At 51.5% G+C, this 24,288-nt stretch overlaps 1 protein-coding gene across 10 annotated transcripts in view; it reads right to left on the reverse strand.

Annotated features, from left to right (window-relative positions):
* The window catches only part of RREB1 (ras responsive element binding protein 1), a 122,523-nt gene that overhangs the window by 23,594 nt on the left and 74,641 nt on the right, over nt 1-24,288 (reverse strand). For all 10 annotated transcript variants that reach the window (XM_072945719.1, XM_072945725.1, XM_072945718.1 and 7 more), the window contains exons 7-8: nt 10,527-10,671; nt 9,839-9,975 (exon numbers count right to left, since the gene is read on the reverse strand). In XM_072945719.1, coding sequence (XP_072801820.1) covers nt 9,839-9,975; nt 10,527-10,671 — 282 coding nt within the window. The remainder of the gene's footprint in view (nt 1-9,838; nt 9,976-10,526; nt 10,672-24,288) is intronic.

Consider the following 24,288-nt stretch of genomic DNA (forward strand, 5'->3'; position numbering starts at 1 on the left):
TGGTTCCACCAAGTGATGATCCAAACTGCTGTCACTACTTTTAGATTCTTTAAGGCCTGGCATGAACTTAGATTTTTGCAAACTAAAGCAGCATCCTAGGTTCTTATGATTGTTTCTCAACTGTTCACAGTTGCCCACCCTAAATTTGCCCACCCTAAATTTGATAGCAAAAAAAAAAAAAACAAAAGGAGGGGGAGAACAGCTCAGCGGTAGAGCGTGTGCTCAGCATGCACGAAGTCCTGGGTTGTATCCCCAGTACCTGCATTTAAACAAACAAACAAAACTGTCCAATCAGGATTATGTACAAGTCTGCCCAATTCAGTTTTCAGGGATTACTCTTAAAAAAACCCCCCAAAACAGTATTTCACTGGCTTGTTAATTAAACTTTAATTAAAATATAGCAAATAATTACAAGTATAACAGACATCAACAGGTACGGAAGGGGTAATACTGACTCCTGGGAGCCTGAGAGTCTCCTGCAGGAGGTGAGCCGGTGGGCCTGAGCACTGGGCTGCAAGCTTCTTGAGCCGCACGCCACCTTATAGTTATTTAAAGTGTTTTTGAGCATGTATTCCATGTCGGTTTGTTTGAGAATTGTGTAGATTATGCATCTTCACGTGTTTCTATGCATACATATATTTGCATGCATATGTAATATACCAGGTCTATCATAAAATAGAAAACCAGAAAATTTTAAAGTGTGAGCAAAGAAAAGTTCTATTATTTTGCTCTTGTGTCTCAGAGATCTTTCTGAACACCCCCCTCTTTTGAGACTACGACACTAGGGCAGGGTCTACTGGCCGTGAAGTGAGTATTCCGCGTGAGGGCATCACGTATGTGTAGGTTTACATGAGGGAATGGAGAGGGTCTTGGAATCCAGCAATGAGAACTTACTCATCCTTAACACTGAGTTTGCAGGGGGAGGGTATAGCTCAAGTGGTAGAGCGCATGCTCAGTATGCAGGAGGTCCTGGGTTCGACCCCCAGTACTTCCTCCAAAAATAAATAAGTAGACCTAATTACCTCTCCTCTGCACAAATAAATTAAATAAAATCTTAACACTGAGTCTGCACCATTTATCTTGACATATCTACCTCCTCCTCCATTCTCTTGTTCACCTTCAAATTCCTGTTTTTGGCATCTAGGACTGAGTTTCACACACAATAGGCACTTGATACACACGTGGCAGAATTAACCAGCGCCAGCCACAGGCTGTGTCCTCTGAGGAAGGCAGGTGTGGAGCTGAGGGGGATGGTCTCAGGGACCAGAGACGTGGGGAAAGGGGAGTCAGACTGGGTGACCTTGGACGTATCTCAGCTGCCTGCTGTGTAAAATTCCCCAAACGTGCCTGAGATAAGAATCCCCTCATGACCTTGTTAAAAAACTGGATACCTGGGGCCACTGCAGATGGACTATAATCAGAATGACTGGAGGATGGACCTAGGCATCTGTATACGAACAAGCACACCAGGTGCCTCTTACAGTCAGACAAGTTTGGAAAATAAATTACAGTGAGAAAGAAGTAAGCAGTTCGAATCTATGAACAACTTAGGCTACGAGCCGGGCAGAGCTCTCGCCCCTCCCTGTTGTGAGCCTCATCTTCCGTCTGTGTTTGGGGACCTTGAGAGTTACTATGAGTAACAGGTTAACAACATGCTCGGAGAACTACCAAGTACTAGACCACATTTAACCATTATTTTATAGTGCTAGGAACAAAAGAAACCAGGAATAACCCATTTCCTGGCAATCACAGCAAACACAGAAATGCAGGAAAAATGGAATGTTCATCTCAGAAGGATGCACTCTCTCCTCTTGCTCTCGAGAACTTCACAGCTGTTGTTTAATCTCGAGACTGGCAGGGAGAAATGTGTGTTCTCTCTAGTTATGCCTCTGCCCTGCACCACCTGCTTCCGCATCTCGCTTGCACCCCTCCTGCGGCCACGGCCCGCACGTGCACGCAGAGCCTTCTCGTGACGTCCTGGCAAGGCCACTGTCCACCCACCTTTGTTTCCACAGAATTTCAACCTACGTATCTGTCTTCTGAAAAGATACAGAATGTCATCTCACAAACAAACTTCTCAAAAGTGATAGAGGGAAAAAAAAAAAGACCTACTCTGAAATCAGAAGCACGTCAAGAGGCTGGTTAAAAAGAAGGAAAAAAACCCTCACGGAAAAACACTGCCTCCCATCGTGGAAAACTGTCACCCAGAGATGTTCAGATCGCCCGTCAGCCAGACACCCCCACAGCCCACTGGAGGTCACTGCAAATGCGCAGTGACGCTGCTGGCTGCAGGCACTGACCGTGGCTTCTCCTGACCTTACTTGGGTCTGTCAGCTCCATCACGGCTCGGCCGTTGGTCGGGTGGTCCCCACCACTCTCCCCTCACCCCAGGCTTGGGGGATCTCACAACCCTGCCAGGAACTCGTGAACAGCACGCTGTAAAATATTTAGATGGAGTAGAACTGCACTTAGAGTCACAGGAGAGGGGAGTGCCGGAGGACGAGTTCATTTCGCAAGTGATCAGACGACGTGCCAGAGGGAGATTTTACAGATCCGAAAGGCTGCTTTCAGATTTTTCTGGCAACGGAGAGGGCCCCTAAGTTGGAAACTGAGGGTAACTTTTCCAAATGGAAACTAACTTTGCTGTCAGTAAGATAAATGCAGTTAGTGGGGGAAAGTGTATCTACATGTAAGATTTAAAGAAGCTAGTAAAATTCCATCCATTCTCTGAGAACAAAACTTTCTTTTTTTTTCTTTTTAAATCACATACTGAAACGGATTTCCATAATGAAAACAAAAATGCACCAATGGAAAAAACTCCAAAGGACAATTTAAGGTGAGACACAGGGACAAAGGCAAACATGGACACCCAGCCTGCCCTCGGCTTCCGGAAGGATGACTGCCTGTAGGTGAACTCCAAAATCTCTGCTCGCAGAAAGCGTGTTTCTGTACCCAAGGCAGCTCACCAGAGCCACTCCTCCCAGAGGACACCTGAATTCCATGTGTTATAGCAAATGCTTCTATGCGAGAGTAAGAACACGCAGTGCAGAACGCCAGGGTAGGTGTTTCCATCCCCACTCTCGGGGCTGGGGGTCCTGCCTCTGGCGGGGGTCCGGCCTCTGGCAGGGCTGCTTGGTCCCCGGGGCAGGGCTCCAGTGGCTCTGATGGAGGTTCTGGGATGTGCAGAGTCTGGGCTTCTGGAAGCAGAGGGGAGAAGCAGCCGTCTAGTTGTCTTCTCTGCCTGCCGTAGCAGCACCCGCAGTGTCACTGAGGGGGGCAGGGCAGGTGTGAAGCAGAGACGGGGGGCTGGGGTGGGGGTCCCAGGGGAGGGAAGTGTCTCCTGGCGGCATGCAGGGGAGTGAGCCAAGTTTCCACTGTGGCCCCCGGAGTACAAAGGAACAGATGGCAGGATGGGGGCTGGAGGGAGGCACTGAGATCCCAGAGAGCCCTCATCACGTGCTCGACCCACAGCCCTTCTCGTCCCTCCTCCTTCAGAAATCAAACGGACGTGCACCACCCCTCGGCACACTGGCTCTGGCCTTGACATTGGCCAAGCTGGAAAGAGCACGTGGTTAATGTGGTCACACAGCAAGGCCGGGGCCTATCAGGCCGGCCCCCGGAGGTCCAGGAACTCCTCTCCTTTGTTAGCTGGGGGTTTAATGCAAACGAATGTTGTTCCTGGGCAGGCCCAGGTCCACACTAGTCTCAGAAAAAGCCAACGGCAGTCGCTGGACTGAGGCCTGACACCACCTGCCCAGGCACGACACTGCAGAGCCCGCTCTTTTACAAGACAGGCCCCTGTGGGGAGACACTGCATCCTTCCTTCTTATTTATTTTGTAGAAGAAAACAGCATAATTCTGGGCTGGGGGAGACGTGTGTGATAAATGTGCTACCAGGGTGTGGGTGCTCTGGGCAGGGAGGAAGGGTACAGGAAGCCGTCCACAGAGCGGTTCACAGCAGCGCAGCAGTGACTTGTCAGGAGTAACTCTCACCATTAAAGGCATCAGACGTGAAACAAGGAACGGGTAACCGCTAACCGGAGCAGGCTTCCCGAACAACCTTCCTGAAGGACCTACAGTGGGAGGGGAGCGCGCGTGCACCCAGGAATCAAGCCAGGATCAATGTGGAGGCAAATTCACCAGCTGCAGGATCTACAGAAATGGAAAACAAGGCCGCTAAAATGCTTACAAAATTTTTTTTTGACCTTGGGGCTAAACAGTTCTGGGACTGGCTCCTCCCAGGGTTTGCTGCAGTAATCCTGTGCTCATCTGGTGACCTTAACTCTCCAGAGCAAGATGAAAACCCTGAAGTCAACAATAAAGTGAAGAGGACCCCCCACCCAGTGCTTCTTGGGGGTGCCTTACTTTCACATTATCCTATCAAGTCTGCCATCGGGAGTCAGGGGACAGACAGATGACCGCCATCACCAAGAAAGGGTTAAAAAGCAATTTTTTTTCCCACTACACCAAACATATTTTCGAAAGATTGCTTTGGCAAATTTCAAACATCAGGAAACACATTTCTTTAGGTTCTCAGGTTTCCCTAAGAATCTAAGGGAAACGATGTGCAGTTCTAGAATTCAAAGGTATCAAGTCCTCTTCAGCTTCTGTCTGGGTTTCCACACAGTTGGGTCACAACATTTGGGAGGCAACACTCAAACCAGATTTAAATAGCCACTCAATTACTCAATCTTTACAAAAGCAAAGTTAGGTAAAAGTGGCTCTTTATAACCATGAAGGCTAAAGGCCAACGGCTTTCATGTTCTCTGTCATCAAAAGGGCACCCAGGAGAAGCCCGGAGGTGGCCCCTGCTCTACTTCACTGGAACAGGATTCCCAGAGAGCGACACAAACTGTAGGTGTCACATGGTTTACAATATTTAAAAAGACACCTGTTCTAAATAACAGTATCAGAAGTAAACGCTCACTAAGCGTTACAGTCCGAGGGCTGTGGGTGCCCCCTTCATCCTTAGGACAGTCCCCAAGTCCGTTTTCCAGACGGGGAAACTGAGCCCAGGGTCACAGAGATGCCAGGCGCAGGTGAGGCTGGAGTCGGCCGCCTTACCTGCCCTCTGCGACCCTGCTACGCTGTCCACTCCGAGGACCCTTACTGCAGATGCCCCAGCTCCTTCTACAACCCGTGTCATCCTTAATGCCTGGTAGCTGGACAGCGGCCCAACGGGGAGTCTTTCTGACACTCCCGAGCGGCAGCAGGCCTGGCCCTGTCACCAGAACCTGTGAAATACCTTGCTGAGAAAGCGGCAGCACCCTTGGCTACTTCCTTGAGATACTGAATTTCTTGTTCAGTATAGTGGTTTAATTGAGAGACTGACATTCCTTTTTTAAAGGGATTTCATGCTTCATTCTTCCTGTTCTGTCTCCAAAGGCAAGAAGGGGTGAGTGCAAACAACCTCCCCTCGGAGCCCCACCCGGTTCAGACATTCCTCGCCCCTCCTGCCCCCCTCCCCCGCTCCCATCCCGGCCAGAGGATTGACATCCAACAGCTGCACTAATCTCTCCCGTTGCTGGGAGCAATGGTGACAGCCCTGTGACAGGCCCGGCCAGCGGGCAGCCCGCCCACCCCGCGCCCAGGGATCCACCGGGTGCATGCCGCGTCCCGATGCCCTCCTAGGGCTGTTCGGCCACAGCAGTGCAGCGCCAGACTGCGCAGGTCTCCCCAGAAGCTGGTGGCCATTCCCACTCTGCATGGCCACCTCACGGGGAGCCCCTCAGGCAGCGGGGGAGGAGGCAGTCCTGACAAAGGCGCCCCCAGCTTCCGGCCAGCCAGGGGACGCGTCCTCCCCTTCCTCAGCCCCTAGCTTTATTTTAAATCTGCCTCCACCTGGCTGAAGCTCAGACCCCTGGGCCTCTTCAATACAAGACACTGATGGACACTTTGTTATACCCTTTCCCTGCTTTTAGCATTGTTTGACAAGTGTGAACCAGCACCATGTGAATCAGTTTAGGGTTTCCCTGCAGGTGCTGGGGATGTGTATGTGGAGAATGGGGTGCAGCGAGAGAGTCCAACATTCCTTGGAAAACTTGGGAATCCAGAAGAAGGTTCTGGCATGCCTCCCCACCTCTCAGCCCGCCCTCCACACCCAGACACCTGCACCACCTTGCACACAGAACCTACTCAGTTCCCTGCACCCTGACTCCCAATGTGGATTTAAGGGCATTGCCTTAAAATTTGTTCACAGACACCCAGGACCAATAGTTGGATGGGACCGAGGAGGGCCCACCCGGGCAAATGCAGGGAAGAGCCACGGCATCTGATGCAAAAAGCCGAGAGAAGCTTCCTGCCAACCGACCCGGCTCCCTCTGCTTGGACCCCAGGCCACAGGCCCTGAACTGACCCACTCTGCTCCGTTACAATTGCTCACTTACTGTTTTCTGATGGCCCCTGAGGGGCCCTGTGTCTGCTTTTTTCTTAAGTGTGGTCAAGGCCTGGCACACAAGCCCTTAGTCATTTACTGGACATATTTTAACTGAAATAATTTTAAAACATTTATTACCTGGTCGCCTTTAATCAAGAAGCCATGTGAGATTATACAGTAACTTTTGCCAAATTTTGCCACACTGCCACCACGACCACCTGACTTGTCCCCACTCAGGGCCCAGCCCCCACCAGCTGCAGACGAGTCATTTAGAGAGAAGGCGGGGGCCTCCAGGACAAAGCCCTCCCAGCCACAGGCCCCCACCTGCACAGCAGGCTGCTGCAGGCTCAACATGTCTGTTGCAACTGAGATGGGCTGTGGTTGTACCCCAGACTGCAGAAGCTCTGAAAATGAGAATGTAAAACACATCACTGACCATTTTTGTGTTGATTATGTTGAAGTTGTATTTTGGATATACTGGTATAACAGCAAATTGAAAATGACACTGGTGGCTCTCCCCCATTTGCATCAGTCGGTGCTGACCTGGACTTCCCTCCCAGCTAAGTTTGCTCACGGCAGCGGATGGCCTGTTACTCTGTTCTATTCTTATAACCAAGCACGACATTCAACACCGAGACATCCTCACACAGGGATGTCCTCTCTGCATCCACCTGCTCGCTGAATACTCTGTCCGTCACCTCTAGTTCCAAGTGCCAGCTCTCAAAGAGCCTGTGATTCTCCTTGTCCGGGGGGCTGTACACAGCGGCCGAGTTACTGCTGGTCAACACTCAGAGCCTTGATCGCTACAGCGGCTTCCTGCCTTTGTTGTGCTCCACACTCACGTGTCGTTAACTTGAAATGCAGGGGACAGCAGGGGAGTGCCCTCAGCATTTACACGAGTTTGGATTTCCAACACTTTTTATTAAGGAACAGCGGGCATCTTGCCAGCTTTGGGGGTGGGGGGTACAGGCAGGAGAGAGGAAAGCCAACAGCTGTTTTGAGTTATAAACTTTCTGTCTAAACTGGTAGCATCCCACTGTGGTTCTGCTGCCTTTGGGGTTTGCAAATGGAGCTGGTGCCTATTTTGGCTCTGGGTTAACAAGCAATCTCTCCCACCAGCTACTGTCACAGTTCACTGCCTGGCTGGGCCCTGCCGGCTCATGCCTGCCCCCACAGCATCCTCTGATAGCAGGCTATTATGTGGAGGGCAGAGCAGAGAGGAGAAGAGGGAAATTAACTATGTTCTGTAATCAACTCCCTTGGTTTCTAGACGCAAGCCCCACCCACACAGCAACAGCCACCAGACAGGGGACGGCCTCCTGGCCCCCACCAGGGATGCAAAGCAACTTCTTACGCCACAGCCAGGAGGGGCTGAGTTCCCTGCCAGACTACACAACTCCTCCAGCACCCCCTCCCCAAACAAAGGGCGCTGTTCCTGAGTGGGCAAGGAAAGCGGCGGGGCTGGAGGCTTAATGTCACGGCCTTGCAGTCACGGCAAGCGAATTATGCATCAAACTGTGTGAAGCAGCGAATCAGTGTCCAAGGCAATTCCCTGTCTCCTCCTCTGGAGAGGGAAGCCCAGCCCAGCGCTGGCTTCGGTGCTCACCCAGGAGCACCCACACCCTGGGCCCGGCCGGCATGTGAGCGGGGACACGAGCTCTTCCTCTGTCACTGCTATACACCGTGCTGTGCAGCTCTGGCTGCCCAGACATCTCTCCTGAGGGTCCAGTTATTCCCTCTGTCAGACAGAGTCATCTGGAAGAGGGCAAGCGGGTAGTTCCTAAGAAGGCATCTGACCAGAGAATAAAACATGAACTGAAAGAAAACCCCGGGAGGAACCCAGGGGCAGTGGTGTGTGAGCTCAGGCACCCTGCAGTGCCAGGTTAGAAGCACCGACGGGGGTTGGGGGCCGCAGCTTCTGTTCCTGCCTCTGCCCACGACTCACCACAGGGGGCTCATCTGGTGACTTCACCTCCGCCTGCTTAGGTCCCGGGTCTAGAGAACTATTTCAATAGTTGCCACCCACCACCAGCCCACATCCTGGGGATGCTGTGGACGTTAATGAAACCATTAAGTCAAGTTCCTGAATCTCTCAGAAGGACAGGGCCTACAAAAGGAAGAGGCAAGTGCTTTTTCTTGGTAGACTGAAGAACGACTGTTAAGAAGCAGGTTTCAGAGTCACAGAATCTCAGGCCTGGAAGGGACACGGGAATGAGCTGTCCAGCTCTCCTTCCAGGTTCAGATGCAGCTGGTCCAGGCCCCTTGTGAGCAGAGGGGGAGCTGGGACCCAGGGTCCTGCCCACCAGCCCACGCCCACCTGACGCACTGTGGGAGCCACCTAAAGACATCTTCTAACATTTCAATTGCTCAGGGTTTAATCTCTTTGTAGATTCTTTTTTTCCCTCTAATGGAAAAATGTCAAGCTAATGTGATTAAGGATATCTGACACGGCTTTAAGTTACTGGACAATTAGGCTTTCCCCCCCAAACACAAACATCTTTAGCTGGCACAGACCTTTGCACTCCTAACTCACAACCAAACACGTGTTCCCAGGAAGGAAATCTGGTCCACGTATCGGTGAGTCAGACAAACAGATGTCCAGATTTCTACCCTCTCAAGCTGTCTTCTGAAACCCAAAGCTGCAACCACGTATGAGCTCGTCTCTGCTCTGGGAACCTTCAGCTGGGCTTCTCAGGACCTGCTACTTTCAAGTCTCACATTGCCTGAGGCTCCCCTACAGCAACTTAAAAATCACACAGCAGCATTCTCAAGGTGGCAGCTCTACAGGAAAAGGGTACCCATGCAGCAAAACACAGGGCTTTCTGCCTGGTGAAAAAGTTCTCCAAGAAGGTCGGGAAAGAAAGTTGAGTTCTCCCCATCCCAACCCCGAAATCTGCTGGAGGTCTTATTGCCACCCACACTCCCCGCCTGTGACGGCTGAGCATCAGGAAACTGGGGCCAGAGAAGACCGACAACCAAGCCCGGACCAGCAGAACCGTCGCCCGTCACTGCTGCTGAGACAGGCTTCACGTCGGCTCCCATGTGCTGCACGGCAGAACTTCATCTTCTGAAAGAACCCCAGATGCTTTCTTGGGTTTCTGTGCTACCAGCCCAGTCCAAACTCTGCGAGCGCCTGACCTGCCCTTCCTGTCCTTGCCACATGTGCGCGCAGCTAACAAGCACTCAGATTGCAACGCCTTCTGTGAAGCGTGACAGGTGGCTCCACGTGCACAGGGGTTGAGGCGATCGCCCAGGGTCCCCGCCAGAAGGCAGCACAGCGACCTGTGCTGGTGAACCCTCCTGGGGCTGCAGCCACCTGCGCTGAGTCCTCCTCGCCCCGCTTCTTTTCGCAACCCCGGCCACCCCGACCCGGAACCCAGGCTGGAGTCACGGGAGGTGAGGTGCGTCACACATCATGAGGAAGAGCCGTGGAGCGCAGGCCCGTCCCACCCGGGCACCTACCTTAGCGGGTTATCTGAGTGGGTCTCTATGTGGGTCTCCAGCCCGTACTTGCACACGAACTCCTTGAAACACAGTGGGCAGTGAAACACTTCATCAGCTTTGTTCTCCCCGTCACCCGACTGCCCGTCTTCTACCATCTTAGGGGAAAGGAAAAACGTCAAGTCACAAGGGAGGCCTCCCATGGGGGTCTGCTTCAGAGGAGAAGCCGAAAACAGATCCAGAGACTAAAAGGAAACAGACATCTCCCCCCTCGGCGTTAAGGATGCTACTGACCAGCCCTTTGAGGAACAAAATCTCACCAAACGCTGCCACCCTCCTGTCCACCCACTCACCCACTCACCCTCTACCCACTCATCCATTCAACAGACGTTCATGGCACACCTAGCATCGGCCGGGCACTAGGGGTAAAAGTGAGGACAAAGGGTCCCTAGAGTTTAGGAAACACCCCTTCTAGCTGGAAAAACAAAAAAAGCCCAGGAACAATGAAACAAGCTCGTCACTCCGTCAGTGGGCTCAGCCGGGGGTTCTGCAAAGGAAGAGCCACTGCACGCTCTCCTCTCCAGACCCCTCATGAGACAGTGTGGGAACACACAGGTTGAGAGCCGAGCGTGGGTGTCTGCCAAGTCCCCAGACGGTGAAAATAAAGGCTGGACGGATTCCTGCCAAGAGCCCTGTGCCCAGAGGGGACCTTTTTAGCAGGCGCTGGGTCTTCCTTCTCCGACTCCGCGTCGTGACTCAGTTTCCTTTTGGAGGACAGCCGCCTGCGCTTCAGTGGGGACGGAGGGGCTGCAGCGGTAGTGCTGCTGGGGTCCTTCTCGTGAATCTTCATGTGTCTGCAAAGCACACACAGGCACACAGCGTGAGGCAGCCGAAAACTGAGCTGGTTTATGTAAAACGTTTTATATTTTCTACCTGGGCATTGGCACTTAAATTGTCCTTAGTTAAGAGAGAATCGGGTAGAATTCATACTGGAACTTCTTTTTAAACCCTTATAATCTCCTTGAACCCCTCTTAAAGCTCTCACAACCAAGTGCTATCCAAAAGCGCGGCTCAGTGCTGTGCTGTCTGTTGGGAGATATTCATGAACTTCGCTGGCACTAACGAGAGTGAAGACAAACAATCTGATGCTCTGTTCTACTTGCTCAGACAAACTGTACTATTTTAGGGCACATAATTCTATAGAATAAAGACTTCCCAGATACCACGAGTTTGTAGACTGAGAGATCGCGCTGTATTTGACTCCAGCGCCCACTCCCTGTCTACTAGTAGAATGTGAACTCCCGATTCTGGCTTTGGAAGCATGCTGGGGGTCAAATGTGAGGAGTGCTGGCAGAGCAAACGTCTGAAGGGCCTGAGGCCTGAAAGCCTTCCCATGCTATTCGTGGTCTTACACGCATTCGGAGATCACAGGAGTAGCCGGGACAATGGGATACGTTACACGCTGCAACCCTGACAGCGACAGACGAGGAATGCTCATCAGAAGATGTTACGTTCGTATGCGTACGTCTGCTCCCCCCAAAAAGAGTTTTAGGGGTGACCTGACTTAAGTGACCTTACTTTATCAAGTTCTAAAATAAACATCGTAGGAAACAAGGTCTCAAGAGCTACAGGAAAAGAAAGAACAGCATTATAGAAAGACAGTCAGTCTCGATTTCCTTACTTTGTGACATTAAAGGGCTAGTTTTCCTAATGACCATTACCGTCAGCAGCAGCATCTCTGATCGGGTTGAACGGTGCCAGGTGTGGGAACGGAGCCACAGCTTTTTATAAACAACTCTTGTATAGGATTATCTTACTGGAGACACTCTCAGGAATGGGAAAAGACAGCCACGTTTTCACAAGCAACACTGTCACACTTCTAAAAAAAGGTTCGCTCAGCTCAGCTCACTTTTTGTCGCATCGTCCATGCAGGAGCTCCGCAGGCTGAAGGAAAGGCCTAAGAAGCTTGTGAGCAGCCACGAGCAGCAACGCGGTCGTGCAGGTGAGACCCTGGACTTGCCTGGTTCTACACACACACCCTCCACGTCAGCCCCTGACCTGCTACCCACCCCCCCCATAAGGCACGCCAGCCCAGCCGTCCACCAGAAGGTTAGATGTGGCCCTGCCCTTTGAGGAAATGGGCCTCAGGAAGGAGGCTCAGGCCAAACCTCTGTTCTCTTGGGGGACCAGTGTGGTGGAGTGGACAGGTCTAGTGGGGAAAACGGAAAAGAATCACAGACAACCATCACGCTCACGCGCATGTAATTCCTCGCTGAGGCTGTTAGGGAAGGATGCTTTATGATTAGTTCCTGGTCACCTAAAGCCTTGAGAAAGTTAATGGAGACAAACAGCCTTTTCTAAGTGCACCCTCTATTCCAAGGTCACTGGGATTTAAGAAGACCATCACTTAAAACCAGTGTTTAGAGAAAAAAAGAAAGGCTGGCAAGTTTCTTTGGACATTTACTGCAAGGCATATTCCAATTTTAGAAATGAAAAAAAACCTTTTTTAAAGCATCTAAGAATTGAGGAAGTACAGTGATACTAAGGGGTGTAAGTTGGTACTAGAACCTATCCTTTCAGTAAATCACTCAAAATTAACTTTAAAAACAAGTACCCTTTTCTACAGCCGACAGGTCACTTGTGCAGGTAACATGAGGCTCCAACAGCCTGTGAGGATACTGGGAATCAGACAGACAGCCTTTAGTTCACTGGCTTGGGTCAAGCTCCATCGTTTCTATCATATGACACTAATATTTATAAAATGGTGCTTTGTCATCTAGCTCCTGGGATTTATGGCAGCAGCTGTTTTCACAGAGCAGAGGAAGAGGAGGGCCTGGGGCGACATTCAGTGATGATCTGCTGGGAACTGTGCCTGTATTATTACTCCCATTTTGCAGAGGAGGCCGTTGAGGTGCAGAGAGGCGGACATGCCAAGGCCTCACGGGACGGGCCCAGGTGTGCCGATTCCAGCCTGTGCTTTCCGCTAAACCGCCTCCCGAGAGTGAGCCTCGGCACAGCTGTTCCAGATCACGGGCCGGGATCTACGGCTCTACCCTGAAACCCGGATGCTTCCCCTCGCAGTGACTGTGGCCCCTGTCTTGCAGTTGGTACCAAATCCTAACCTAAATTCAACAGGAGAACGAAGGGTCCACAGCTTAGGCCTGGAACACTCCCACCCCCAGTCCTGCGTTACCACCAGAGGCAGGGAGACAGGCCAGAGCGAGACCGTCTCTGGGGCTTGGTGACAAGTGCCAGGCTTCTGAACACACCAGCCGCTCTGACTCTCCAGCCGAGCCCAGCGGGGGCCTCAGTTCAAAGCTCAAGCAATGCTCCATTTACAGTTAAATCTCCATTTGTTGGCCAAGACCTGGGGGTTCCCAGTCTGTCCTTCCAGCCACGTGGTGACCAACTGCTGTAGGCTCATTTAAGAACTCAGTTCAGTCCATAACTGAGCTGCCGGGTGCTGGGAGCTCCGGTCATTTCTGAAGCTGGATGTGACATGCAGTTAAAGACTCTCCCTGCCCCCACCTCTTCTTCTCCCCTGCCTCCCAGCAGCAGGAGTGGCCACATGAGCTGTCCATTTCCTCCCAGACACTCACAGGAAGTGGGGCGAGCCACCATGATGAGCCACTAATGGCCTCTTCCCCACAGAGCGTGGCCAAAACAGAGAGGGTGGGCCAGAGGAGACAGTGCTGTTTCTCCTTGAGAAAGCTTGGGTCTGGTTTCTTCTCAGGTTTTATGTCAAGGGCTAATTCATCTAGTTTCTGTGCACCCTAAGAATTAACAAATTACATTGAGCCTCAGGACTGGCAGGGAGATGAGCTGCTATCCAGCCTCCCATGCAGCACAGAACAGCCCTCTGCACAGTGTGCTGGCGAGACCAGCATTTGGTTCTGCTTGAAGACTCCGTTGTCAATAGGGCCAACTGTTAAAACCATCTTCCCCACATTGGGTCAGAAATTCCATTCTGCCTTTAAATGCCTGTCCTCAGGGGCAACAGAGAGTCAGTCCCCACTCTCCTCTGCAGGGGGGGCCCTTCAGATAGTTCACGGTGAGGTCTACACTTCTCCCAAGTTTCTCTTGGATGTGGTCTGAGCACAGGGTACCGGGCTGGGATGACCATATTCCAAGGTTGTGTAAATGGAGCTGGGGTCTTTGTGCACTTTTAACAGCAGTGTTACACCCTCAGATTCCCGTGGTTTCTTCACTTACACTGCTGCCAAGCTGTGCATCCTCCATCCTGCACCTGAGGGAACGGCTTCTCACTTTCCAGGTGGGCAAGGACGAGACAGAAATGGGCGGTGTTGGTGTGGTGCAGAAAGATGGCTCTCACACACTGCGGATGGGAGTGAAAACTGGCAGCAACCTTTCTGCAAAGTGGCTGAGCAACAGGGATCCAAATTTTAAATACATATGCCCTTTATTCCAGTAATTCCACGTTTAGAAATTTGAAGACCAGTAACAGGACAAAAGTGCAAAGACCTATGCACAAGGACTGATATATTGTTGTAACTCACAGACGGATACACTGCAAAAACACCAACCACCACAGGATCCTCAACTGGCTGGTCTTAACATTGTAAACTGGCTGCCCTGCTTCCCCTCTTGCCCCCCTCACCCCCTCTCGCTCATTCTCTACAAGGCAGCCAGAGCAAGCTTCTAAAACATGAATCAAATAATATACTCCTCTGCTTAAATGCCTCTGACGGTCCGTTCTTAGATCTGCTTATTCCTCGGGCCCCCTCTGTTGGCACTCTGCCCCAGTCCCAAGGCCCACTCAGGCAGATGCTCTCCAGCCTACCCCTCCCAGTTTTATTTTCTTTATGGCACATACTAGTAACTAGAAATATCATGTATTTACTTGTTTGGCTGTCTCCTTGGCTCCAATTGAAAATAAGTTTCATTATAACCTTGTCTTTCTTGTCCTCTGCACTCGCCCCTGGCGGCATGCAGTAGGTGGTCAGTAAATATCTGCCCAGCGGCTGGATGGATGAGCAAACGAGCGCCTCCATGACTGCTGAGTCACAGCATGGCTGGCGGGCTGGCTGAAGTGGAGGCAGAAAAGCTGCGACACTCGCATCCCTGCTACAACGTCCTCAGGTTCCAAGGCACCTTTCTCACTCACCTCACCAGGATTTAATGTGAGCAAACTGTATGTGAGAAGCCAGTGCCACAGTGATAAGACGTCGATGCAGGATGCCCCAAAGATGAACACGAAGGACCGGGCTGACGTCTTCCCTTACTGGAATTCATCTGTGTTTACGCATTCAAAACTACACCTACATCCACAGCAGAGAGCAGTCCATGGAAAGTCAAAGTAAACATCTGCTTTTCACATAAAATTCTAGTTTTCCTTTGGAGGCACGCCACGTCAGTTGTAGAAATTCTGCCCTATCGTGGTCTAAGGAAGGAATTTTATCACAACTCGAGGAGTCAAGTGAAATCTTCTCCCATTCCTAACACCGCCCCCCACGGGGGTTAGTGAGCTTCACAGTAATGAACAATAACAATAATAACAATATTGTAGGTGTTTTTAAAACTACGGAGAAAACCTAAATCTGAGTACTTTTTAGCACTGAAAGAAGCCCACTCTGAGTTCTGAGGTCGATGTGTATTTTCAGCTCAAAGTCTTCCTCCTGTCAATGTTATCATTTATCTCCTGAAGTGCGAAAAGACCGGGTTTAGCTAGGGTGGGCCGTCTGTAAGAACACCGAACACAGCAGAGCAAAGACAAATACACCTTGCACAAGAGCTGAACGCCAGTCCAGGGGCTGCAAGGAGACAGACCGACTCCTGAAGCACACCCTCCCTTCCTTCCCGAACTTCCTCGATTCCACCTCCAAGTACAAGAACTTTCCGCTCACCTTTCCTAGGTATAATTCGGAAACAGAGGGAAGCTCCTAACCATTCAAGCACTGGCCTGCTCTGAGAAGCAAGCAAGAATTCAGGTAGACAGAAAAGCAGATCTGAGCGGGACGATGGTGCAGCAGGTGGAGACACCAAGCGGGGCAGCTCAGAGCACCGTGCCTTTCTAGACGGCACGTCCTGGTTCTGCCATCTAGTAACCACGGAGACTCCACTCCTTACTCAGGTATCTCAGCTTCAGTTTCCACGTCTGTAAAATGAGGATGCCACCACCAGTCTCCCAGAGCGCTGTTTTGCAAACTGTGGTCCTCGGACCAGCAGCACTGGCATCCCCCGGGAGCTTGTTACAAATGGCAGTCCTCGGGCTCGGCCCCAGACCTGCAGACTCAGAGACTCCGAGCCAGGACCCAACACCCCAGGGTCCACACCAGTGATACCCCTGCCTGCTCAAGTGTGACAACCACTGGCTCACAGTTAAATTCTTTAACCCTTCGCACTGTTCCCAGATCAGTTAACTGTCAGACCAGGATGTTGCCTTTTTTGGATACATGCATTTGGATGTAAGCATTAAACCTCCCCCAGGCTCACACTCAGGCTCAGTCTGCTGTAGACCAGCAGCCCTGCACAAGTTACCGGGTATGAAGACGTAACAAAAAAACTGGGAGATTTAACATTCTTAAGATTATCCTGGGGGTAAACTCCTTTAGGAAACTCTCAAATTTAAAGGATTCCCTAGAAGGTGCCCCCGTGGCAGGTTCTCTAAGCTTTCTCATATCTAACTTACAAGTGAAGGTCAAAGCTCCAGCCAGATCTAGACACTCCCAGTGTTTGCTAACCTCTCAGTCTGAGTTTTCTCATAGGTTTTACTAATCCAGGGGCTGAATTATTTGATCCTCTGAGTGAATGGCATCACAAGGAAGGTCACTCTTTCAGTTAACAGAACACGAACCACACACAGCACCCGGCACCACCCGGGGCCCTGCCAGACTGAAGTCAACAGGTTTACACAGGTTTTTACGGCCTGATTGCAGACACATCCCCGCCCGCTCCTGGTGCTAGCTTTGCTTTTCCAGCAAAGCCTTGTGATAACCAAAGAGGGAATGAATGAGATTAAGAGGCATCACAGCTCGACAACCTACATTTTGGGCCAAAGAAAAGTCAGTCTCCAGAAAGATTTGTGTGCGTTTTCCCTAACAGATGTTTAGGGGAGAAGTTTCAGGGTGCAGAGCTGAGCGTGACGCCTGTAAGCCAATCAAGTCCCATGGCAGCAGATGAGGGGATGGGGGGAGAAGACAGAGGTGGACGAGGAGCGGGGGGTGGGGGGAGCTAGTCCCCCAGGGGCCCCACCTGTGAGCTCAAAGGCACCTTCGAGTAATTCGGGTGTCGTTCAGGCTCAGTCATGCTTATCTAGAAGGCAGGGCACGCCAGCTGTGCCAGGGTGTGGAGGAAGGTTAGACGATGGTGTAAGCAGCCTTGCTGACCAGAGAGGAGCTCTTGGAACAGTCCAGAAGGCAGCCTGGTGTGAGGCACAAACCTCAGAGAGGCGTCTCTGGCCGTCTGCAGGCCGGCTGGGGGCGTGCCTCTACCAGGCTGCGCCCAGGGCTCAGGATGCTCTCAGTGAAACGCCCGGACGCTGCACCCCCATCGTGGGCCTCCGACACGGGCCACGTGGCTGGAAGAGGCCACGACAAAGGAAGCTGACTCCTCCTGCCTCTGCCTCCACCCAGGGCCAACAGATGAGGGAGGTGTCCTGAAAGACCACGTCCCACGCCGAAGGCTTTTCCCCACAGCTCCTCTTCCCCTGCAACACTAGCGACACCCCCAAGAGCAGAGAGTTTCTCTCCTCTTGCTGACCACAGCCTGGCACGCTGGTGCTGCCAGTGCAAAGATAACTTGAAACTGTGGGCAAAGTTAAGGAATCTTAATTCAGAGCAGGGTGTACCAGGGGTTCAGGTCCACGTTACTCATTAACAAACACCTTTGAGCTCGCCTCTCCCACTGCTCCCCAGCCCAGAGAGGCTCTCCAACCCCGACTCGGGGCTCCAGCTCTGGCTGGACCTGAGTTCTTCCCCCTGGTGCCCCCGTCCCACCTCTGGGTTCCTCTGTAGTGATGGAGGAGGCGGTTCCTTGGTCTTGTGACACTCTGGTACAAATACTTCCTCACTGATGGACAGAGCTGGGGTTATGATTCCTGAAGAGTGTTTTCCCTCCTGTCCCCACCCTCCCCGCCACCCTCAGGTGGGAGGGAAGCCGTCTCCGGCTGCGGCATTCCCTTCCCATGTCCACACTGACCCTGGAAGCCGCTGACTGCACAACAGAACTGAGGTACAACGTTCTCTGGTTATTGACAGACCACTTAGAAAACAGAGGGCCTGCACTGCTGGCTCTCAAGCCCCTTCCTCCTCCCCTGACTTTCAAATCCAGTCAGGGAGCTTGGCAGTCGGCCCATGTCAATAAATATCAACCTGTAAAAAAATCTTCATTCTAGACTGTTTCCAACTGCCATGCCTTTGAATCCAAAAGCTCTGAGCCCGCTTGTGCTTTTCCCCCTTCGCCTGCCCTTGTTTTGCTGAAATACTTTTCACCTGTTGTAACACTCTCCATGCGTTACTGGCTCCCTGGATACTTGTTTACAATACCTTCAAAGATACTCAGTACATATTTCCATGTAAAATTACAGAATCTGAAAAAAACAAACAAAAGACCTCAGAGGTTGGAGGAGCTGGCTTCTCTCTCATGCAAGGAGAACTCATTCCCCAGAGCTGAAACCAGCCTGCCGGGTCCTCCTGTGTTAACCCAGGGAACCCATACGCACAGTGACCACGGTCCCCCGAACAGCCCCTTAGGTATTTCAGGGCAGCGGTCGTCGTACTGGGCTCTTCCCCCCGCCCCAGGGCTAAACTCCTCCACTTCTTCAGCCTTCACATCCAGCCGGGGGCCACGCCCACACCCAGAGCTGGCTCCGTCCCAGGGGTGACTCAGGACTCAGGGTCTTAGGTGATGGAGGCCCTCCCTCAGCCTGGAGCCACCACCTCTGAGGGAAGCAACTGCCACTCCCCCACCCCTAGAGAACGCCTTTCCGTGGCAAACAGCTAAAAAAGCACAGGCAAGCCAATTCCCGAGCCTGGGTTTCACGGTAGAATGGGAACACTCAAGTCAGTGCGCCCTTTCCTCACCTCAGCCCCGAGGGAGGTTAGCCCTTAGCCTTCTTCCCTGACGGCAGGACCTGCATTCACATCCTTTTTCATTTGGCCAAGGAGGAAGAGATGACTATCTCCACGAGGAGGGGGGTGCCAAGTCCCTGTGTGCTGCTCCCCGGCCCTTTCCAAAAGAGGCACCAGAAATGCCTGGGCTGGGCCATGCAGGACGGCCCACCAAGCACCAGAGGGAGGCGGCAGGTGTGGGCATGGGTGCAGGGAAGTCACCACCGCTATGGGGACACCACACCCTGTAACGCAGGGGGCCAGTGAAAGACAGCTGAGAGGCAATGGGGTAGGTCTGGGACGGAAAAAAATGAAGAGGACTCCAAAGAGAAACCGCACCTGCAAAAGCCAGCAGGGCTGCTGAGCCCTCGTCTGTGCCCACAGCGTCCCCAGTCCCCTGCTATCTAAGTGGGACGAATATGATGCACACAGGTCTCTGCTTGCCGGGGGGACAGAGGCTCATACGATGCGCTGTGGGGGGAGCAACACGCTGTTCTATGGACTGGAACCCAGGGAGAGAAGCAGGGAGGAAGGAGGGTCCACGACGTGCTTATGATCTTAGCTGGACCCCTCAGCATGACACTGCGAACCTCAGTCTTCCCGCCTGCAGAACTGGCACGGCCCTCCTGAGGGCGATGGGTTATATAAGCGTGAAGAGCGAGCCTGCAGCGCGGTCACGGCATACCAATGAGCCCATTATGCAACCGAACCTCCGGTTTGAGGAAACACAAAATCTCTCCCCACTGAAGGCCAACAAGCTCTCCATCAACCTAGAGCCCTGAAGGAAGCAGAGGAGAAAGGCCACCGGCACACGGATGGACACACACACACACACACACACACACACACACACACACACGCCCGCCAGTGGGAGCAGAGCTGGGACCCAGTGTGGTAAACGCACGTGCTAGGATTTCTGTGCTGCTTGTTCGTATTGGGGGGGGGGGTAGTGGGGGAGTGTTGCAGAATTTGCTGCTAATCACCTTCCTTAACAAATCAGAAAAACGTTGACAGTTTCGATGTTTGCTAGCACCAGCTTGCTCAGCCCAAACAGGTTAGACAGGTTGAATATTTAAACAAAGGCGGAAAAATTCAAGGTATAAAGCAGGAGTGCTGTGTGCCCGAAGCCAGCGCCCTGCAGGTTTAAGTTTGTGATCTGACGCTGGCAGTCAGGCTCGCTCTCCTCTCCCTGCTTCCTCCTCACTTTGCTACTTTCACGTTATAAAACTAAACGGGACAGACAGGCACTCAGGATCTGCTCGGCGTTCTCAGGCCGTCAGCCGGGGTGGGGGGGGGGGGGCGGGCAGGGGAGAAGTGGGCAGGGCCAGCTCCCCATGCCGCATCCCACCCCAGCAAGCACACGCCTTGCCTCCTGTGACCTGATTTCCAGCTCTGACTGCCAGGCTGCTCAAGTGTAGGCAAGCCAGGACGCTCCAGATTTTGATGCCATTTACCAGTTTTACCTGGTGCAACCGAGCGTGCGAAATATTTCAACAAGACGGGTCAAAAATACCACGCCACCCACACTCAACATTTCTCCTGCATCTGCTTCGTCTCCAAACACACGCCGACAGACAACCAGCATCTCAGAAGAAGACCTAACTCAGAAGCCTCAGCATCCAGCTGGCCAAGGGATTGGAACTGCAAGGCAGATCACAAACGTGGGGAACAGTGACACAACGGAAAGCGCCCGGCCGGCGCTCACCGCCCCCCTGCGCTGGGACGTCCCGTGCGCAAGCTCTCCCCAGCGTAACTGAACCTGAACCGCGTCTTCAGAGGAAAACGCCGAATCAAAGGCGAGGGACGGCCACGAGGACACTTTTCAGATATCCTTTCCAAAACAATGAAATAAGCTCCGCTGATCGTTAAAGGGGTATCAGGAAAGAGAAAACACGAAGTGGAAGGAGGAGTGTTTGGGAGAACGTCAGTCTAGCCAACACAGGACAGGCTGTACAAGGGACTGTTGACGGAAAAGGGCCAACTTGCAGCTTGGCCAGGTGCTTAGGCTTTGTGTCTTGTGTGAATAAAATTCTGCGACAAGTCACTCTGACCTGTTCTTTTTCTCGGAGAAGAGTGGGAGCTCTCTACGATGTACAGATTTCTAAAATGTAAAGTGAGAATTCTGAATAGGACCAAAGACTCTCATGCAAATCCATACAAAAAAGGTAGAAACGCCACACAACAAGCAATTAAAAAAAAAAGTGCTCAAATAATAATGAGGATCCGTACAATTCAGAAACGGTGTGTGGCACACAGTTACTCTACGGAACGCTGCTCCCAGACCGTCAGGTGCTCAGCATGCAGCTAGACAGCCTCGTGGTCCAAGGGCACGGAGTCTATTTCCCTGCGGTTGTAAATATACCTGCTCACCGGCATGGAGAAAGGACCAGCAGGTTAAACTGCCCTCAGAAAGAAAAGAAATGAACTACAATTTGCAGAACGTCTTATGTGGGCCAGAGGTATGGATACATACCATAGCATCTAATCCTCACAGCACAAACTCTGAGCAAAGCGCCACTCCTGTTATGTAAGATGGAGAAACGGAGGGTCTCCTCCCCGTTCTGAGGAGCATCCTTATCAGCCATGGCCAGGGAGGATGGAGGAGCTCTCAGAGCACCCACAGAGAGACCGCCTTTTTATCTGGACAACTAATGAAGTTAAAGTAAAAGCATACACGTCTCAGTTCTAGTCAATGAGATGTAAAGAAAGGCTAACAATGTTTAAATACAACCAAACAATACACTCACTTGGTGAAAGATTAATAATGCTATTGGGAGAAACCAGTAACTTAGACATTTTGCTGTGATAAATAGATTGGCAAGTGTTCACTCTCCAGGGGAAAAGTCTGGGCCTCTCAATGATGCAGACTCTCAAGAGAGTGAAAAGCATATTAAGTGGAACAATCAGAGAATGAGGTAGCATACTTACTTGCCTTTTTTTTTCCTGGTGAAAAAGAAGTCTCGACCCTCGTTGAAGACAGTGCTTTCTCAACCACACCTGAAGTATGTCTGACTATTTCAGTACAGAGCACTAAAGACACAGGAACTGCCTTGATGCTCACGTCCTATCATGAAACTACCAAATATTCACCGAGCGCCCACCAGATGTGAGGATCGTGTGTCCGGCACAGTCTACACTGTCACACCAACGGTGCTCCAGACACTAAAATCTCATTTGCACAAACCCCTCGACAATTGTCTTAGGGGGCTGCAATATTTATCGTCTTCTAAGTGGACTTGACTGTGTCAAGAGCACCCTGAAAGGTATTTTCTTCTGACTCGTCTTCCCCTCTCAAGGACAGGCACTTGGCTGTAGATAAGAAAAATGTGATTCATTTCCCCCCTTCTTTTTCACAGAAACATTTCAAAGGGAACAAAATGTTCATATAGCACTGGGGAGGGTGGCCCACGGATTTCTATCCCACAAATAATTTCTTCCCCTGTGAACTGACCTGATACCTTCCTTCCCGCAAAGGACTGTGCCAGGGAGCAGGCACCTGTGATTAAGACAGATGTCAAGATGGGACCGGCTGAGCCTCTGGGTGCTCACCTCCACTTCTGAGAGGTAGCAGGGACAAAACTAGCCACAGGGCACCCTCAGAAACTCGACTGTTACCCCGACAGACGCTCACAGGGCCCTTCCTTTGGCTGGGCTCCAGAGGTGACGGAGGGTTCATCCCTTCCTGAGACACTATCTACCTCTGCTCCCACCGTCCTTTAACGCTGGCCGCCTGTCCAGACAGCCCCGTTCAGTCGTGCATGCCAAGGGCTGGCTGGGCCCGAGCATCTGAGAGCAGTGCGCTAAATTCAGAGCCTCCGTGGTCTCATTTGTCACGGAGCAGGTCACATTTCTGTGCAGTGAATGTGTGCTTCCAGCATAATAGGAACACATAAGCCTCTGTTCCTGAAGACTGTCCATCACCCAGCGGCATCCTCAGGGCCTGCGCCTCCTGCACTTAGCGACAGAAAAGGCGTGCCTGCTGCAGAAGGAGAGCGAATGACCAGATGGCATGCCACGGCCCTCCTTGCCTCACCTTCAGCTTCTAGACGCAGCCGAAATGATAACACAGCCCTCCTCTTTGGGGGATGTGTTATCCTCCAAAGGATGTATTGTCCAAAGAATGGAGAAGTTAGTTAGGAAAGCTTGCTCGGTCAGGGTCTCTCTTCTGCATGCCCCTGACAGGACACGCACTCCACGACTCTCTTTATAGCTTAAAAGCCTATAGTCAGTAAGATGAGGAGCAAAGTGGAAATGAATTTCCTATTTTCCCAAGGCAGTTACAATCTGCAAAAGGAAAATACCCATTTCAGAGGTCAGATTCCTTCCAAATGAGATCCGTTTCAATTCTCTCTTTCAAGAACTGTCACTTCTTCACAGCTCTGCCATCCAGCACTTTCTGGAAAGTTTTGCAACTTGCAAAGCTCAATGCCCTTTTTCCTATACTGAAGCTCTCCCAGAGGGCGTGTTCTGGCTCAGTTTCCCAAGTTTGTTTTGGAAGACAAGTGCCGCTCAATCCAAATTTTCAACATGGGAGCAACTGATAAAGAGTTCTGGGAAGTTAAAAGCTGGAGCCACGGTGATGTTTCCGTGAGACACGTTTTGCACTGTGATTGCAGCCTATTATTCTGCTCAGGAACTGAGCTGTGGTTAGAAAGGTTTGGGATAAAGGATTTTCAAACCTCAAAAACATGAGAACCCGCAGACAGGAAAGTAACAACTTGAAAAACTGTACCAGAAATGGTAATAAACTGAGAAGGTCTCTCTCTGACCTTTTTCAGAATGAGCGGGAATTCGCATCACTTTAGTCTCCCTATTTACCAAATATACAATTACTTTAAAATATCATTTAAATGTATTTACTGGAATTAAATTATAATAAGTTACGGGCTGTGTCAGGGCTACACTGCAACTATCAACATGACAACAGATAACATAATTTAATCTGCTACCTGATTCTATGAAGTGTATTTTCTCTTACTAATATGACAATTCTGAGTTGATTATGTGTTGGTGGTCCTCTATAAAACTAAGGTAAGGGAACCTCTACAAAAAGACCGATTAGCCTAATAAACAAAGATAACCCTCTCATAAAATGACCAGTGGGCAAAGTGAGGCGCTGTATAAAGTGGGTGGCTGCACAGAGTACCTCGCCATCAGCTAGTAGTAACCTGAAATGGAAAAGGATGCCGTTCGTTCATGGAGTCCATGTTGCGAGATGCATAAGGAGGCCCTCTGGGTGTTGAAGCAACAAAACTCTGGGGTGGAGCCCAGACCGGCCTCCTGCAGCACCCTGCTCAGCGGTAAACGCGGGGAAGGCAGGGCTTACCCAGAACTCACACACCCGGAGGCGTGCAGCACGTGAGCTGCAGGGACGACCTTGGGACGGGGGTGAGCAGGAGGCCG

Source organism: Vicugna pacos, chromosome 20, assembly GCF_048564905.1.
Source record: "Vicugna pacos chromosome 20, VicPac4, whole genome shotgun sequence".
In the NCBI taxonomy this organism is placed as follows: Eukaryota; Metazoa; Chordata; class Mammalia; order Artiodactyla; family Camelidae; genus Vicugna; species Vicugna pacos.